Source organism: Salvelinus namaycush, chromosome 9 (assembly GCF_016432855.1).
Source record: "Salvelinus namaycush isolate Seneca chromosome 9, SaNama_1.0, whole genome shotgun sequence".
NCBI classification, from domain to species: Eukaryota; Metazoa; Chordata; class Actinopteri; order Salmoniformes; family Salmonidae; genus Salvelinus; species Salvelinus namaycush.
This window is the reverse complement of record NC_052315.1, coordinates 13,250,063-13,269,575: the sequence shown is the minus strand read 5'-3', so window position 1 is coordinate 13,269,575 and position 19,513 is coordinate 13,250,063. Positions and strand designations below refer to the sequence as shown.

Below are 19,513 nucleotides of genomic sequence, written 5' to 3'. Positions count from 1 at the left end.
CAAATTAGTAGCCTACAATCAGGATTTTTTTTGTTTCAACCACAACAGTCATTTTGTCTTTTGTGTTTGTGGTAAGGGTTGTCTTACCTTGGTCTCATGCTCCATGCTGTTACACAGCACCTGCCAAGGAGGGGTGTACTTGAACATCCTGCAGAGTGTATGTTACAGCGTGTTGGTAAATGTGTTCGGCAGCTCTCTATGTAAAAGGATCCAAGGCTAGGTGCAGGGGGCAATCAATTTCAACTTAGGCCCTCTGAGAAGAGAGAGAGAGAGGAGACAGAACATTACATTTGAGGAGATTGAGGGCCTTCTTTTTTTTGTTTTTACTATAAAACATTCTTGATTAAACAACATTTTGGTGAAACTGATGGTTACCTATTTTGGTTATTTATTGTCTTTAATATTTTATTATTTCTTCATTTGGCAATTAAAAAATGTACACGCTTGAAATCAAATCAAATCAAATGTATTTATAAAGCCCTTCTTACATCAGTATATTGAAAGGTTTCAATATCTTTGTACACTTGGTATGTTTCTTCAACCAAACCTGTATTGCAGGCTAATATTTTTCAGCCACGATAACTGCAAACATTCACTGAACACACCTCACAACACTTATAGCAAAGGACATTTAACAAGCATATGACTGATGATTGGTTGAGAGAAATTGATGATTAAAGATTGTGGTTGCTGTTTTGTCAGACTTCAGTGCAGATTTTGACATTATCGATCATAGTCTTTTGCTGGAAGAACGTATGTGTTTTGGCTTTACACCCCCTGCTATATTGTGGATAAAGAGTTACTTGTCTAACAAAATACAGAGGGTGTTCTTAAATGGATGTGTCCAACATAATCCAGGTAGAATCAGGAATACCCCAGGGCAGCTATCTAGGCCCCTTACTTTATTCAATCGTTACTAACGACATGCCACAGGCTTTGAGTAAAGCCAGTGTGTCTATGTATGTGGATGACTCAACACAATACATGTCAGCTACTAAAGCGACTGCAATGACTGCAACACTTCACAAAGAGCTGCAGTTAGTTTCAGAATGGGTGGCAAAGAATAAGTTTGTCCTTAATATTTCCAAAACTAAGAGCATTGTATTTGGGAAAAATCATTCACTAAACCCTAAACCTCAACTAAATCTCGTAATGAATAATGTGGAAATTGAGCAAGTTGAGGTGACTTAACTGCTTGGAGTAACCCTGGATTGTAAACTGTCAACAGTAGCTAAGATGGGGGAGAAATCTGTCCATAATAAGCACTGCTCTGCCTTCTTAACAACACTATCAACATGGCAGATCCTACAGGCCCTAGCTTTGTTTCACCTGGACTACTGTCCGGTCGTATGGTCAGGGGAAAAAAAGAGGGACTTAGGAAAATTACAATTGGCTCAGAACAGCACAGTTGGCCCTTAAAAGTACACAGGGAGGTAATATGAATGATATGCATGTCAATATCTCATGGCTCAAAGTGGAAGAGAGATTGACTTAATCACTACTTGTTTTTGTCAAAAGTGTTGACAAGCTGAATGTACCGAGCTGTCTGTTTGAACTACTGGCACACAGCTCAGACACCCATGCATACCCCACAAGACATGCCACCAGAGGTCTCTTCAGAATCAGAACAGACTATGGGAGGCGCCCAGTACTACATAGAGCCATGACTACATGGAACTCTATTTCACATCAGGTAAGTGATGCAAGCAATAGAATCAGATTTTAAAAAACAGGTAACAATACACCTTATGGAACAGCAGGGACAGTGAAGAGACACACACAAAGGTACAGACACACTCATACGCACACAAGTGCTAACACACACACTCTACATACACGTTAATTGTAATATTGTTGTATGGTGGTATTGTACATTTTATATTGTAGATATGTAGTGGTGTAATAATTTTATATGATGTACTGTTTTATCTTTTGTTTTATGTGTGATGTAAGTCCATTAATGTGTTTTCACCTCAGGAAGAGTAGCTGCTGCTTTGGTAGCAGCCAATGGGGAACCCTAATTAATACAAATACAAAAAGTCCCCAATATTCAAAATGAAAATTCAATAAAGAATTCTAAATAGACGGAGAATAATTCTCTCCTTACATTATATGATTGTAAGGAGAGTAGTTCCATTCCATACCTCAGTAATCCCCCCCATTCTGTAACTCACCTCCCGGTTCTAGACCTCCCCTCCTAGACCTCTGGGTTCTCCAACAGGTGTTCTTCATTCGACCCCCGGCTCCTCTCAGGCAGATAGTCTATCACCGTTTGGATCTGTGCCCCCTCGTAGCCTCCAGTGTGTCAGGCCTAAGAGCTGGGTCTTCCGGGCTCCACTGGTATTTTGGTCCTGGGTTTGGCCCTGACCAAACTCCTCCCTGTAACCCCCCTCACCCCCCAAGGTCCTCCCCCCCACACAGTATCTGTCACTTGCCCCCCTCCTTCAACCCCCCTCAACCCCTGTCCATCAAAGCTGCTAGTGCAGAATAATTGACCAGTTGTGGAGGGGGAGGGGTGGCGAGACTGCTCCGTTGTTTTTTCCAGCAGCTGCCATGTGTGTGTTGCTGATAATTGCGTTGGAATGCTGCTGACCATCAAAAAGCGCCAAACAAAAGAGGAGCATTCCGTGCGCGCACACACACACACACAATCCTACTTCTGCCAACAGTGACTGTGTAGCCAGGTCACTGTGTCAATGATAATGTCTGTAACAATGTTGCAGCAGGTCCTAGATTAGCAGTGTAACAACATTTCATTTTGGTGGATAGGTGGACAGGACCTTTGTTCATAGGAAAGAACTGTGAGGATTTCACAATGCAGGCCTTCGAGAACCTTACAACTTTAGACTAAGAACTGAGGCTAAAGACACACACATGAACACACACACAAACACACACTCACACCAGCACCCACCTTCATCTGTATTGACTAAGGAGACAACACATTTCAAGGTGGAGGGAGAAAACACATTTCAAGATGAAGGGAGAAAACGCAGAAACAAAACAGAGAGACCGAGAGAGACCATTGAAGCACGTCACATTTTTATTTGTTGTTTCCTCTTCAGCACTTTCCAGTTTGTGAGAAAGCAGACCTTCGCAACTACAAAGCATAAGAAGAGCAGCAGTGTGTTGACACCCACTCTATTACCTGGGCCCTTCACTGACTGACTGCCATGAGCACAGAGATCTAGGAGTCTACACAAGAGGACGAGAGAGCGACAGACATTTATATGTAGATATTTATATATACATTTACAAAAAAGATGCCTGACCAGGGGCAAGACTACAAGGCATTGGGGGTGTGTAGAGAGAGAGAAGTCAGAAATGGAATGTAAATATTGATAAGAACCAACAGGGGGCGATGTTGCAGAGCAAGAGTCATGAGGTAACCATGATGCTGGCAGTGCAGACAGTGGGAGGGGCTGGGGTTGCCAGGGGCGACAAGCCTCACTGCTGCTACACCAAGCTCAGCAAGAGGGAGGGACCGAGGAAGGAGAAGTATTGGGTATTCAAAATGAGCTTGAGGCAGAAGTCACCCTTCACCACAGATCTAGGATCAGATTACCTAGCTCCCAATCCTAACCTTAGCCATTAGGGATCAAATCAAATCTGACCCTGCATCAGTGTTTAAGAGTAAATTCCACCCACTGCTCAGTAGGTTAGGATGGATCAGCACTTTAGTGGAGATGTCCATGCAATCATTACCCTTCATAAGAACATAATTGGCATTCATTATCCTTCATTGACATTGATGTTCGTTGAACTTTGAAGTTCAAAGTTGTTGAAGGCAGCAAAATGAACGGTGTGAATAGAACAGACAAAATGAACACTGTGTCGTTGCTTTCCAAGTCACTCTCAAAGTGCCCAGTAATTCTTTCCTCTGAAGAAATGTTATGAAGGTGTTATGCAAGTCCTTTTTTAATTTAAGTGTCATCATATTTCATTGTGGATGGACAAATTTGATTAGGTTATGGTCACCAATGTTCAAATCAAATCAAATTTATTTATATAGCCCTTCTTACATCAGCTGATATATCAAAGTGCTGTACAGAAACCCAGCCTAAAACCCCAAACAGCAAGCAATGCAGGTGTAGAAGCACGGTGGCTAGGAAAAACTCCCTAGAAAGGCCAAAACCTAGGAAGAAACCTAGAGAGGAACCAGGCTATGAGGGGTGGCCAGTCCTCTTCTGGCTGTGCCGGGTGGAGATTATAACAGAACATGGCCAAGATGTTCAAATGTTCATAAATTACCAGCATGGTCAAATAATAATAATCACAGTAGTTGTCGAGGGTGCAACAAGTCAGCACCTCAGGAGTGAATGTCAGTTGGCTTTTCATAGCCAATCATTGAGAGTATCTCTACCGCTCCTGCTGTTTCTAGAGAGTTGAAAACAGCAGGTCTGGGACAGGTAGCACGTCCGGTGAACAGGTCAGGGTTCCATAGCCGCAGGCAGAACAGTTGAAACTGGAGCAGCAGTGGACTGGGGACAGCAAGGAGTCATCATGCCAGGTAGTCCTGAGGCATGGTCCTAGGGCTCAGGTCCTCCGAGAGAGAGAAAGAAAGAAAGAGAGAATTAGAGAGAGCATACTTAAATTCACACAGGACACCGGATAAGACAGGAGAAATACTCCAGATATAACAGACTGACCCTAGCCCCCCGACACATAAACTACTGCAGCATAAATACTGGAGGCTGAGACAGTAGGGGTCAGGAGACACTGTGGCCCCATCCGATGATACCCCCGGACAGGGCCAAACAGGAAGGATATAACCCCACCCACTTTGCCAAAGCACAGCCCCCACACCACTAGAGGGATATCTTCAACCACCAACTTACCATCCTGAGACAAGGCTGAGTATAGCCCACAAAGATTTCCGCCACGGCACAACCCAAGGGGGGGCGCCAACCCAGACAGGAAGACCACGTCGGCGACTCAACCCACTGGAAGAGCACCAGTAAGCCAGTGACTCAGCCCCTGTAATAGGGTTAGAGGCAGAGAATTCCAGTGGAGAGAGGGGAACCGGCCAGGCAGAGACAGCAAGGGCGGTTCGTTGCTCCAGAGCCTTTCCGTTCACCTTCACACTCCTGGGCCAGACTACACTCAATCATATGACCTACTGAGAGATGAGTCTTCAGTAAAGACTTAAAGGTTGAGACCCAGTCTGCGTCTCTCACATGGGTAGGCAGACCATTCCATAAAAATGGAGATCTATAGGAGAAAGCCCTGCCTCCAGCTGTTTGTTTCGAAATTCTAGGGACAATTAGGAGGCCTGCGTCTTGTGACCATAGCGTACGTGTAGGTATGTACGGCAGGACCAAATCGGAAAGATAGATAGGAGCAAACCCATGTAATGCTTTGTAGGTTAGCAGTAAAACCTTGAAATCAGCCCTTGCCTTAACAGGAAGCCAGTGTAGGGAGGCTAGCACTGGAGTAATATGATCACATTTTTGGGTTCTAGTCAGGATTCTAGCAGCCATATTTAGCACTAACTGAAGTTTATTTAGTGCTTTATCCGGGTAGCCGGAAAGTAGAGCATTGCAGTAGTCTAACCTAGAAGTAACAAAAGCATGGATACATTTTTCTGCATCATTTTTGGACAGAAAGTTTCTGATTTTTGCAATGTTACGTAGATGGAAAAAAGCTGTCCTTGAAACAGTCTTGATATGTTCGTTAAAAGAGAGATCAGGGTCCAGAGTAACGCCGAGGTCCTTCACAGTTTTATTTGAGACGACTGTACAACCATCAAGATTAATTGTCAGATTCAACAGAAGATCTCTTTGTTTCTTGGGACCTAGAACAAGCATCTCTGTTTTTTCCGAGTTTAAAAGTAGAAAGTTTGCAGCCATCCACTTCCTTATGTCTGAAACACAGGCTTCTAGGGAGGGCAATTCTATGCTAACAGCTACTGAGGCTGAGCCACACACACATATATATACATACATACATACATACATACATACATACATACATACATACATACATACATACATACATACATACATATATATATATATATATATGTCGTAAACTGTTAGCAAGCAGATATTTAGGAAATAAAAAGGCATAATCTTATGCAAAGGAAAGGATGGGCCATGGTTCAACGCTTGGCCTTTGTGATATACTGATGAACTCTTATCAGTGCTGCTGCTAGTCCTTAATGCTATAGCTGTATGAGGATTTTGCTGATGATAATGTTGGCAGCTTTCATGAATGGGAGTTCTTGCATAGATTTGGATCCAGCAGTGTGGGAATATTATTCGACGAGGACTGGTCTTCAGCAATGCCTAAGCGAATTGGAAGTCAGTGTTTTTTTATCGAATGTATTCTAGACCAACACTACAGATAGTGACTGTCCTATAGAGCAGGGATTCCCAACCAGAGGTACTAGGACCCTTCGAGGTACTTGGCCTATCCACAGAGGATACTTGAGAAGACTCATGAGACCATAGGCCTACTGGTAAAATGCACATGAGGGGGTACTGCAGGGGTACTCTGGGCAGAACAAAATTTAGTTGGTGGTACAGTAACCGAGAAAGGTTGGGACCACTCCTATAGAGTAACACACATTTCACTGTGTCAGCTTTTTATGCTCCTTGCTGGATGCTGAGCAGCATATTGGAGGATGTGTCGGCCTATCAATGATTGCCCTGCCCCTTTGACTGCGCATGAGGAAGTGGGATTGAAGGGGATTGGCAAAGAATATTATTTCATAATATATTTTACATGATCAAATTGAAATGAATAGATGTTCCATTTGGTTTCTTTCTGCAGTGCAATGGATTCTCCAGCATCATTTTGACAAGGCTTATCAGACCTGGTTATTTTTTATCTATTCTCCATCATGTTCTTGATTTGAACCCTCACAAAGACATTAACCCTTTAAATAACATATAGAGCTCTATAAATATAAATGGAAAGGTATAAATACACATGGAACAATATTAAAAGAGGAATAGGCAAACATGATGCAAAGCTGGCCAACCTCTGGCTAAAGAGAGCTCACTTCTTGGACTCACTTCAAGATAATGCAGACCATCTTTGAAAACAAAATGTTTGTTTTATTTGGGATGCGAATAATAACACATGGACCACGGTTACATATGAGCGTGTCAGTGAGTCGGTTGAAAAGATCTGACTCCTAGTTTACCTAATCCAACTCAACTGACTCAACTCACCACTGGAAAAATACACTGGACAATGATAACATGACATGACATGACAATGATAATGATAACATTTTTTCTTCCTCAGCTCAGCTGGAAATTTGGCTCCAAAATGGCAGAAATAAGTAAGATGTAAAGAATGCTGCAGCTAACAAACACACACAAGCCAAGGGAAAGTAAAACACAGCTGTTCAAATGTAGCCACACTGCAAAAACATCTATTGTTCTCTGAAAATAAATAAAAAATTGGCAAATAATTGCAACACCAAATTTGGAGCAAAATTGACCACTCAGAGGAGAGTAGGAAAGGATTCTGAAAACTTCTTGGAATGTTGACGTTGAAATTCCCTGCTTTTTGCCTCACATGTCGATAGATAGATACCAGTGAGGTTGCAGAGGGGAGGACGGCTCATAATAATGTCTGGAATGGAGCAAATGGAATGGTATCAAACACATGGAAATCACGTGTGTGGTGTATTTGATACCATTCCACTGATTCCGCTCCAGGCATTACCACAAGCCCATCCTCTGCAACTAAGGAACTAAGGTGCCACCAACCTCCTGTGATAGATACACAATGAAAAGTAGGCCTACTTGAACTGTTTTCTTTGGTTTCGTTGACAAATGACAAAACCAAGGCCTGACAGTAGAGTTCAAACAGGAAAACAGAAACCCAAGTACTCTTATAATGAATCTCCTCCCACACAGACTCTGAGGGAAATATATGACCCCCGACCCCCATTCAAATGGCACTCTTCCTCAATGTCTGAATGGAGCAAATTCTTGCAGTATTTGCAACACAGTTTGGTAGGATATGCGCTGCCGTTTAAAACAACAGATTATGCTCCATGCACCAATTCCACAGTAGTTAATATCCAGCCGAAAATCTTCGGGACATTGGAAGGGCCTGTCCACGCCGACCATTATTTCAAAACCCAGTTAGTTGCTAGGTCATAACATCAGGAGCCAGGATTATGTCAATGAGTTAATGAAAAGTAGTTAGTGTTATCACAAAGGCAGCTGTAAGCAACATTATTTATATTAAAGGGGCAGTGGTATTCTGGGTAATGTGGGGGTGAATCACACAAACATCAAGCCTTACAGAGGGGCATTCATTTCATCAGTCTCAAGCTTCGGTATGAATGACCTTCACACATGTTATTCAATTCATTACTAGTGTTGTCGAACTAGTGTAGCTGATTTGGTTGCAGGGAAATCACAAAAAAATTGCATGGATAGTTTTTTCTTCCAGAAAGAAAATAGGTGATGGGGATTGTGGGTAGTGTAGTGTCGGATGATATAAGGACCAATGAGGTCATTTTATTCCAACACACACACACTCATGCATGCTCATACACACACGCACACAGTACTTCGATGTCATCAATATTACTGACATCTAATTGCATGTCACTTCTAAATATCAGCGTTGTGTCTGTCTCAGACATCCCATATATCAGTGTTGTGTTTGTCACAGACATCCCATATATCAGTGTTGTGTCTGCCTCAGACATTCCAAAGTAAGTTTTTTTTTCTTTTTTTTCTGGAAATCAAAATCCAAGAGAATTGTGTTGAGAAAATCATGTCCCCGTTTTTAATCTAAAATGCACTAGCACAGGACAGAAAAAAACAATGAATACCATGCTTCTGTCAAAAATACTTTCCAGAGGGCATTTTCAAAAAATAAAAAGTCAAATAAATATATCTTTAAAATAAACAATGTATATATAGAGATATATAGAGAGATATATCTGTCCTTCATACAGAAAGTTAAGATTACACAATTCATGGTGGTGTATAAGAGATGTCATTTAAAAAAAATGCTTGTTGGACAATGCTGGGTGAGTAAACGAACCCCTTCCTCTTTCTTTCTCTCCTTCTATCCTTCCTTTTCTATCTCCTCTCTCCCTCAGAAATCTCAAAGTGTGAGAAGGTAGGGATTGCTCCCCTTTGTCACAACCAAACCTGAAATAATAAAAAAGGTCAAAAGAAGGAAAGGAGATGATGAGATGATAGTGAAATACTTAAAACGAAGTCGGAAAACAACAGCAGGCTATCAGAAGATAAAGAACATGTATGCCTTTTTATTCAGGGCAGGGGGGAGGGGTTTGTTGGTTTTCATGACGTTATGGTTGTTGTTGGTTTGTCATTTCTCCTTGAAAAGTCAAGTTCAGCCACACAACAGTTGCTCACATGATGGTGCAGCACTTGCAAGGCTGCTTCTCCTTGTTGTTGAGCTCAGTGGCGCCCCCCTCTGGCTCACCTCCTTTCTCCTTTGCGGAGGATGTCTCCTGAGGGGTCTTGGCGGGGTCAGCGGCACTGCCGTTGGGTGGGGGCGACTGCTCTTTCTTGGCGCCTCCCTCGGTGACGGTCACGGTGGCTGGGGTGGGCCCCACCGTCACATTCTTGCCCTTGCCGTCCTCGATGACCACCAGCTGGGCCTTGACGGTACCCTCCAGGCCCAGCACCTTGTTGGTCTCCGTCTCGTCCTCCACACTCTGGTAGCCCATGAACACCATAGTGACGGGGTTCTCAGCGCTGGCCTCCATCTCGCCTCCACCTGGCTGGGGACTAGCGCCACCTGCCTTGGCCTCCATGCCTGTGATCTCCTTCTTGGGTGTCGTGTGCTGTTCTGCAGCCAACTCAGCATTGGTGGGGAAGACAGGGGCGGTGAAGGTGGCGGCGGCGGTGGTGGCGTCGCTCATCATGGACTCATCAGCTTTGTGGATGAGCTCGTCCACCTCGTTGGCGCTGAGCTGGTGGACCCCGTTCTCCCCGTTCACCTCGTGTACCACTACGAGAGAGAGAGAGATGGAGAGAGAGAAAGGAGAGCGACAGACGTGTCACTAACAGAAGAGACTCATGAGAGCATGGAGAACTAGACCTTGTTCAATTTTTTTTTAAATGCATCCTTCCGTGAAGCAATCATCACTGATCTGATATGACTGGACAGACCAAAGCCATGTCAGTCATGTTAGATCATTGCGAAACAAAGAGGGAGACTATTTAAGGCTATACCTTTTCCCCACAAACCTCCACTCACAGGACAGTGAAGTGCACTGAAGCTGACCAGTAATGGCAATCACAGTTAAATCACAGAGAAACAGGGGAGGGAGAAAAGCAGATGAGGAGGAGAGGAGAGGAGGGGAGGAGAGCAGCTGAAAGAGTGCAGGGGGAAACAAAGCCAATGCCACAGCTGCTGCATCATGAGCCCAGTGCTTGTTGTCTGTGTCTGGGAGGCAGAATCAATAATATGAGGTGGATGGATATGACTACGAGAGAGAGTAGATCTACAATCTCCATACAGGAGGTGGATGGATATGACTAGGAGAGAAAGTAGAGCTGGAGTCTGCATACAGGAGGAGACCAGACTGATCCGTGGAAAACGGACACCGAATTAAAACAGATTAATTTTGGTCTGTGGTCCGTGGGTGGGTGTGTGGAGTGTTCGACTTAAAAAGCCTCATCTTTTCTAATTGGCTAAACGGATGGTTATGTATCCATCGAACCATCAAAAGTTCAACTCATCTGAACTTTTGGTCTGTGAAAATGGATGGAAATTGTATAGACATCTCTGCTGACCATCAACTCCCATTGAGAAAGCAGTGGAAATCACAGCTATGGATAAAATCAACGAGCCAGTCTGGCCTCGCCTTACACCAACACTAACTTTTGGCTATACAGCAGAGGGTTCATTCTTCGGATATTCAGGGCACTATCACCAACCTAAAACATTATGGGCTGGTTTCCCAGACCAAGATTGAAGCCTATTCCTGAACTACAAGTATACTCAATAGAGAATCTCCATTGAGAGTGCTTTTTAGTACACGAATAGGCTTAATCTGGGTCTGGGAAACTGGCTTTAGAGGTCCAACCCTGACACTGCACTCCCACAGAAGTGTGACGACCAGTGTGGATGTGTTTGGGGGGTGGGGGGGGGAGTAGCGAAGGGTCATGCCCAATACCAACAGGCGAACCAAAACAGCTACAGGGAGACCAACAGGACCATTTGAAGTGGGTTTTGAATGTATTGACGTTTTTTTTAACCAATACATAATAGCCCAAGTTCACATTCACAAATATAACTATTGAAGTAGAGTTATTGGCTTAAAACCAGGTCTATAAGTAGTTATGGATTTATTGGTCACCCTGCAACACTTTGTCATACTATGCTGAACTACAGATGTAGAATCTTAATTTGAGCCAGTTTGCTACAGCAGGAAAATAATAATGCATCAACAGGAAATGTCAATTGTTATGTGGATTATAATGAATAGACATTTTTGAAGGGGTAAATACATTTTCATAAGGGAAAATCAAGTCTGAAATTTCAAAGTGGAAATGACAAACTTCAGAAGCCTCAAATACACTAAAATTTAAACATTTCCTGCATTGCTGGAAAGGTCTCCTGCAACAGGGTGATCAAATTAACATCCTACATCTGTATGTAGTTCTTTTGCTTCACGAGAAGTAAAATTAAGTTTAAAAAATATCTACTGTCAATGAGTGGTTTCACACCAATCATTATATGAGACAGAGTATACGGAAGCTTTTATATAAAGTGAAAATACATTATGAAGTTTATTGAACCACAATATGTAGCCTATGTCTTTAATTGGCTACGATCAAACAAACAATGTCTGTAATAACTATAATTTTAGGTAGACTTATCCAAGATAATATCTTCATCTTCAGAGAAAACGTTTACCATCTTGTGATATTACTGTTATCAATTTGTTCTTGTACATCAAATATTTAGTGATAGAGTCATAGCTGTTAACACTTCTCGTAAAGGCATTCACTGTGCATGTCTTAGCTGAGTGTCTCCTTTTGCTGTTGAAACACATTGGAAAATCACCTTTCTGGTAATCCTCATACACCTTGACCCCTTGCCCAGAGAGGTTAATGGGCAGTAGGGTGTTGGTGGACAACACCTTAGTCTCGCCCGTGACATTGTCCCTCTCAACGGTGATCTCTACTGAGTACATCGCTGGGTGCATTGGGTGTCAACAAGAGGAGATGTTAGGGCCCTGCAGAGTTGTCCTCTCTCTCACACACACACACTCACAGTCATCCCACACATCTATATGTTACAGACTACATAGCCTCTCTCTCTCTCTCTCTCTCTCTTTCTCTCTATCGTTTATACTGTTCTTTTTTTAAAAGACAACCACTCTATACAACAATGCTACAATGTTCCACTAAAAGCCATACTAAATCAGTCTACACTAATGAGAACTTGTTCTCAACTAGCCTACCGGGTTAAATAAAGGTGAAATAAATAAATAAACACTAGCCACCAATCAGTATGTCCGTGTAACACCAACACACACGAAGTAAACATAACTACAATTCATGATACTCCTTTGACTGGGGTAGCTACTGGATGGGAAAGGTGAGCCATATGTTTTCAGAATTACGTGCACACCAGGTTGTAAAGAAAGCATGTACTTCAAAAGTCAAAAGGCACTCGCACTTCTGAGCAATCATTTTTTGCAGGTGCACACTGCTCTTAATAGTACGTCTCCTTATTAAAGATCAGTGGTACTATCAAGAGCAGTGTGCGGTTTCCTTTTTCCTTCAAAGAAAGCATGTACAAAATTACATTTGGATAATTATGCTATTAGGCCACAGCTGACACTGTGAAACTACTTAGCTTTTTTGAAAGCAACACTATAATTTGTCGTGATGTGCACACTGTGTGTGAATCTAACGCTGCCATGACGACGGCGGAGCTGCGTTGCCTAGGCAACATCGCATCGTCTGATGATAACTACATATAGGGTATCTCCACTGTGAGAACTGAATACTCAGTATACCATCTCTTTACAAGCACTACTCTACTTGTTTTAACCCCTTTAGTCACAAATGACATTGAATGTCCGCAGGAATGAATAAGAACAGACCAACACGCAGGCAAAGAGACAATCTCACACAAACTCATACACACACCCAAACAGATAGACAAACACAGAGACAGACAGTTGATCACTGTGAAGATTAGGACAGAAGACAAATGTTAGGGGAAAATACAGTACAGAAACACGACTGAGAGTGACAACAAATAGAGTACATGAAATACAGTATACCAAATCACTTCAGAGAATGCAACATGTTGTATGGCATTCTCATTGATTTTGTCTTCTCCTAAGTACTTAGCTATGAGTACTTAATGGTGATCAAATACCCAAGTGGTCCGTCATTAAAATAGTTCCTCCCACGTGACTATGTACCTTACCACCCACTCATTCAAATTCACATAGTGAATTCAGGCACTACAGCACATGCAGGCACCACAGCACATGCAGGCACCACAGCACATGCAGGCACCACAGCACATTCAGGCACCACAGCACATTCAGGCACCACAGCACTTGCAGGCACCACAGCACATTCAGGCACCACAGCACATGCAGGCACTACAGTACATTCAGGCACTACAGCACATGCAGGCACCACAGCACTTGCAGGCACCACAGCACATTCAGGCACCACAGCACATGCAGGCACCACAGCACTTGCAGGCACCACAGCACATTCAGGCACCACAGCACATGCAGGCACTACAGTACATTCAGGCACTACAGCACATTCAGGCACCACAGCACATGCAGGCACTACAGTACATTCAGGCACCACAGCACATTCAGGCACCACAGCACATGCAGGCACTACAGTACATTCAGGTACTACAGTACACCCTTTTCACATCATGGAACTGGTAGATGTGTCATGTATCATGGGGTGGCAGGTAGCCGAGCAGTTAAGAGTGCTGGGCCAGTAAGCGAAAGGTCGCTGGTTCCAGTCCCTGAGCTGACTAGGTGAAAAATCTGTCGATGTGCCTTTTAACCGTATTGTTCCTGTAAGTTGCTCTAGATAAGAGAGTCTGCTAAATTACTCAAATGTAAATGTATACCCCATAACGGTCCCTCTATATTGATCCCCCATAACGGTCCCTCTATATTGATCCCCCATAACGGTCCCTCTATATTGATCCCCCATAACGGTCCCTCTATATTGATCCCCCATAACGGTCCCTCTATATTGATCCCCCATAACGGTCCCTCTATATTGATCCCCCATAACGGTCCCTCTATATTGATCCCCCATAACGGTCCCTCTATATTGATCCCCCATAACGGTCCCTCTATATTGATCCCCCATAACGGTCCCTCTATATTGATCCCCCATAACGGTCCCTCTATATTGATCACACATTGCAGTCCCCTTGTATTGTATTGTACCTTATCAACATTTCTAGCTGCTAGATATCTACAGTATATCTATTATTTGTTTATAATAATCATAATGTGGGTGGTGTTTATATGTGTCTTGTTACACACTGTGGATGGACAAGAGTGTAACGGAAATGTGTTTCATGCATATCCCCACTCCCCCTGAGACCCTGCAGGGGGGTATGTACAGGGTATGGTGATCATGCTATGTTCCTTTTTTAGTTTATAGTTATTTAGCTGTTATATGATGGCCGTATTACACCAAAATGTTACCAAAACAAACCAATCCAGGAAAGCGTCGGCAATTTGCATTTAATCCCAGCAGGTGTTGATGAAACAATAAGTAGCCCCATTCCACCCCCCAGCTCAGAAAGGGTTCTCTAGGTGGGAGATGTATGGTGACCTGGGCTCAAGAAGTAAAATAACGCATTAGTCACTCCCTCACTGTGGAGTATAGCCCTTCAGTGGAAACCCTCTCTCTCCTTTCAGGGCTACTGTGAGGCTGATGAAAGTCAATGTTTAATTAAGGGGGACAGAAGCCCACATGTAAGGAGAAGGAGGAGGAGGAAGGAGGGCCAAGGGCCCCAGTGTGATACTGCTGAAAAGCCCCCTAGAGAGGAGATGAAGCTGTCCCCAGCCATTTGTAACTGTGATTACAATATCCTGAGCTATACTGAGGTGTTGTGTATGACAGTGGGGTAAATTGCCAAGCATTCAGCTATTTTGCTGTCATTCAATGAAACTGTCATCAAAATGACGATTTGATGACGTGTTAGATTAAATGTGATACTGCCGAGAGCACTATTAAGGAGCTACTGCCTGGCCATTCAAACTGGTTGTGTTGATAATAATGAGATCCACTGAGGAGTTACATATTGATGTAGCAGGTAGCCTAGTGGTTAAAAGCATTGGGCCAATAATCAAAAGGGTGCTGGTTTGAATCCCCGAGCTGACTAGGTGAAAAAATCTGTTGATGTCCCCTTTAGCAAGGCACTTAACCCTAATTGCTCATCTAAGTCGCTCTGGATAAGAGCGTCTGCTAAATTACTAAAAATGTAAAAATTATAGATTGTTGAATTGTTATGTGCCCAATCCATTTGGGTGCCAATGCCATTTTGTGCTAAATTAAGATTTAGGTTATGGGTTAATGTGAGATTCTCTAACACTGTAATAGCTATCAATGTCAATGATTATTTGGTATTCACTGTTTTTTATTAGAAAAATCATGAATGTAACTAAATTATATGAAGCTGACATCAGATGTTGTACTCAGATCTATGTTAAGAGGCATCTACGGTACCAGTCAAGGGTTTTTCTTTATTTTTACTATTTTCTACATTGTAGATTAATAGTGAAAATATCAAAACTATGAAATAACACATATGGAATCATGTAGTAACCAAACATTTTTGTATATTTGAGATTCTTCAAAGTAGCCAACCTTTGCCTTGATGACAGCTTTGCACACTCTTGGCATTCTCTCAACCAGCTTCATGAGGTAGTCACCTGGAATGCATTTCAATTAATAGGTGTGACTTGTTAAAAGTTAATTTGTAGAATTTCTTTCCTTCTTAATGGGTCTGAGCCAACCAGTTGTGTTGTGACATGGTAGGGGTGGTATACAGAAGATAGCCTTATTTGGTAAAAGACCAAGTCCATATTATGGCAAGAACAGCTCAAATAAGCAAAGAGAAATGACAGTCCATCATTACTTTAAGACATGAAGGTCAGTCAATCAGGAAAATGTCAAGAACTTTTAAAGTTTCTTCAAGTGCCGTGTGGCTCAGTTGGTAGAGCATGGCGCTTGCAACGCCAGGGTTGTGGGTTCAATTCCCACGGGGGGACCAGGGTTCAATTCCCACGGGGGGACCAGGATGAGTATGTATGAACTTTCCAATTTGTAAGTCGCTCTGGATAAGAGCGTCTGCTAAATGACTTAAAAAAAAAAAAAAAAGTGCAGTCGCAAAAACCATTAAGCGTTATGATGAAACTGGCTCCCACGAGGACCGCCACAGGAAAGGAAGACCCAGAGTTACCTCTGCTGCAGAGGATAAGTTCATTAGAGTTAACTGCACCTCAGATTGCAGCCCAAATAAATGCTTCACAGAGTTCAAGTAACAGACACATCTCAACACCAACTGTTCAGAGGAGACCGCGTTATTCAGGCCTTCATGGTCGTATTGCTGCAAAGAAACCACTACTAAAGGACACCAATAATAAGAAGAGACTTGCTTGGGCCAAGAAACATGAGCAATGGACATTAGGCCGGTAGAAATCTGTCCTTTGTTCTGATGAGTCCAAATCTGAGATTTTTGGTTCCAACCGCTGTGTCTTTGTGAGACGCAGAGTAGGTGAAGGGATGATCTCCGCATGTGTGGTTCACACCATGAAGCATGGAGGAGGAGGTGTGATGGTGTCGGGGTGCTATTCTTGTGACACTGTCTGTGATTTATTTAGAATTCAAAGCACACTTAACCAGCATGGCTACAGTACCACAGCATTCTGCAGAGATATGCCACTCCATCTGGTTTGCGCTTAGGGGGACAATGACCCAAAACCCACCTCCAGGCTGTGTAAGGGCTATTTGAACAAGAAGGAGAGTGATGGAGTGCTGCATCAGATGACCTGGCCTCCACAATCACTTGACCTCAACCCAATTGAGATGGACCCGAAAAGCAGCCAACAAGTGCTCAGCATATGTGGGAACTCCTTCAAGACTGTTGGAAAAGCATTCCTCATGAAACTGGTTGAGAGAATGCCAAGAGAGTGCAAAGCTGTGATCAAGGCAAAGGGTGGCTACTTCGAAGAATCTCAAATATAAAATATATTTAGATTTCTTTAACACTTTTTTGGTTACTACATGATTCCCTATGTGTTATTTCATCGGTTTGGTATCTTCACAATTTTCTTTACAATGTAGAAAATAGTAAAAATAAATGAACACCCTTGCATAAGTAGGTGTGTCCAAACTTTTGACTGGTACTGTATGTTCAAGACTGGAAAAAAAGGAAAAAGAGAGTGAAAAAGCAGCATTTCTCTAAGATGTCGCTCTACAGTGTGTCTCAATATGTGATCTACAGGGTACCGAGACTCACCTGTTCTCATTATATCTGATGCACCTCCGGACATGTCCAGACGAGGGCTGTTGTGCACTTTGAGCACTTCCTTGACCTCTATAAGCAGTCAAGGAAGTGGGGTGAGAAATAGAGATGGAGATAGAGGGGGAGAGAGAGAGGGGGAGAGAGAAAGAGACAAACACAGAGGAGGTGCCCAGGTTTGGGACAAAGACAGATAAAGAAGACTCCAATGGAATCGTATTGAGATGTCTTCCATTTATGACAAAAATGGGCTCTATTGCATGTAAGATTGCACAGATGCAATTTACAGTATATGATTCATATAATCAGTCAATAATGTCTCAATTGACTATGAATCAGTTAATATATTCCTGAATGAAACAGGAATATATTCCCCCCCAAAAATGTTACATTGAAAGGAATAACATCACCTTAAACCTGATGAGGATAGAGGGCGCTATTTACACTTTGGGGAAAAAACGTGCCCAATTTAAACGGCCTCGTACTCTATTCTTGCTCGTACAATATGCATATTATTATTACTATTGGATAGAAAACACTCTCTAGTTTCTAAAACCGTTTGAATTTTGTCTGTGAGTAAAACAGAACTCATTTGGCAGCACACTTTCTGACCAGGAAGTGGAAAGTCTGAAAATTATGCTCTGTTCAAGGGCCTGCCTATAAATGGGCATGACACGTATGAGTATACATGCACGTCATACACCTTCCCCAGGATGTCAAGATGCAGTGAGAGAAGAAATGGAGTGATTATCTTGGTCTGAGATGGAATACGTCCTCTTGGAATGACGTGTCCCCCATTTTATGTTTTCAGGAAGGCGCGAAGTTGGTTCTGGATTTGCCATCGGAATAGCTGTCGTTATAGCCGATTACTATCTCCGGCTTTGATTTTATTTGATACATGTGACCATATCATCGTAAAGTATGTTTTTTCAATATAGTTTTATTAGATTTTTGAAATTTATTCGGGACGTTAGGCGTGTTGCGTTGTGTGCCTTTGTTCAGAAAGGAGAGCTTCGAGCCACTTGGCCAGTGTGCTGGCTAATTGAAGAGGGAAAAACGATGTTCTAAATCCAAACAACGACTGTTCTGGACAAAGGACCCCTTGTCCAACATTCTGATGGAAGATCAGCAAAAGTAAGAAACATTTTATGATGCTATTTCATATATCTGTCGAACTGTATACTAGTAGTTTTGCGCCCCGGTTTTGGCCACTCTCTTGCTATAACATAAGCCTTATGTCGTAATGAAGATATTTTTAGAATTCTAACACTGCGATTGCATTAAGAACTAATGGATCTATCATTTCCTATACAACATGTATTTTTTTGTAATGTTTATGAATAGCTATTTGGTCAGAATAGGTGAGAGTCTAATAGAAATATCCGCACATTCTGGGAAAAAGAAGCTACATTAGCATAATGGATAACCACTGATTTCAGCTCTAAATATGCACATTTTCGAACAAAACATAAGTGTATGTATAACCTGATGTTATAGGACTGTCATCTGAGGAAGGTTTATGAAGGTTAGTGAAAATTGATATCTTTTGCTGGTTTATTCGCTAACGCTAACGTGCCTATTGCTATCGCTAACGTGCCTTGATGAATGAATGCGGTTGTGTGTAGGCTATTGTAGTAAGCTAATATAATGCTATATTGTGTTTTCGCTGTAAAACACTTAAAAAATCTGAAATATTGGCTGGATTCACAAGATGCTTGTCTTTCATTTCTGTACACGATGCATTTTTCAGAAATGTTTTATGATGAGTATTTAGGTATTCCACGTTGGTCTCTATAATTACTCTGGCTGCTTCGGTGCTATTTTTGACGGTAGCTGTGATGGTAGCTGCAATGTAAAACTGATTTATACCTCAAATATGCACATTTTTCGAACAAAACATAGATTTATTGTGTAACATGTTATAAGACTGTCATCTGATGAAGTTGTTTCTTGGTTAGTTTGGTTGGTTCTTGGTTAGTTAGGTTGGCTTTGTGCATGCTACCTGTGCTGTGAA

At 42.4% G+C, this 19,513-nt stretch overlaps 1 protein-coding gene across 1 annotated transcript in view; it reads right to left on the bottom strand.

Annotated features, from left to right (window-relative positions):
- Nucleotides 1-7,040: 7,040 nt before the first annotated feature.
- Nucleotides 7,041-19,513, bottom strand: part of LOC120053692 (paralemmin-1-like) — a 69,679-nt gene continuing 57,206 nt past the window's right edge. The window contains exon 8 of the mRNA XM_039000881.1: nt 7,041-9,960. Within this exon, the coding sequence (XP_038856809.1) occupies nt 9,356-9,960 (605 nt within the window). The 3' untranslated portion in view covers nt 7,041-9,355. The remainder of the gene's footprint in view (nt 9,961-19,513) is intronic.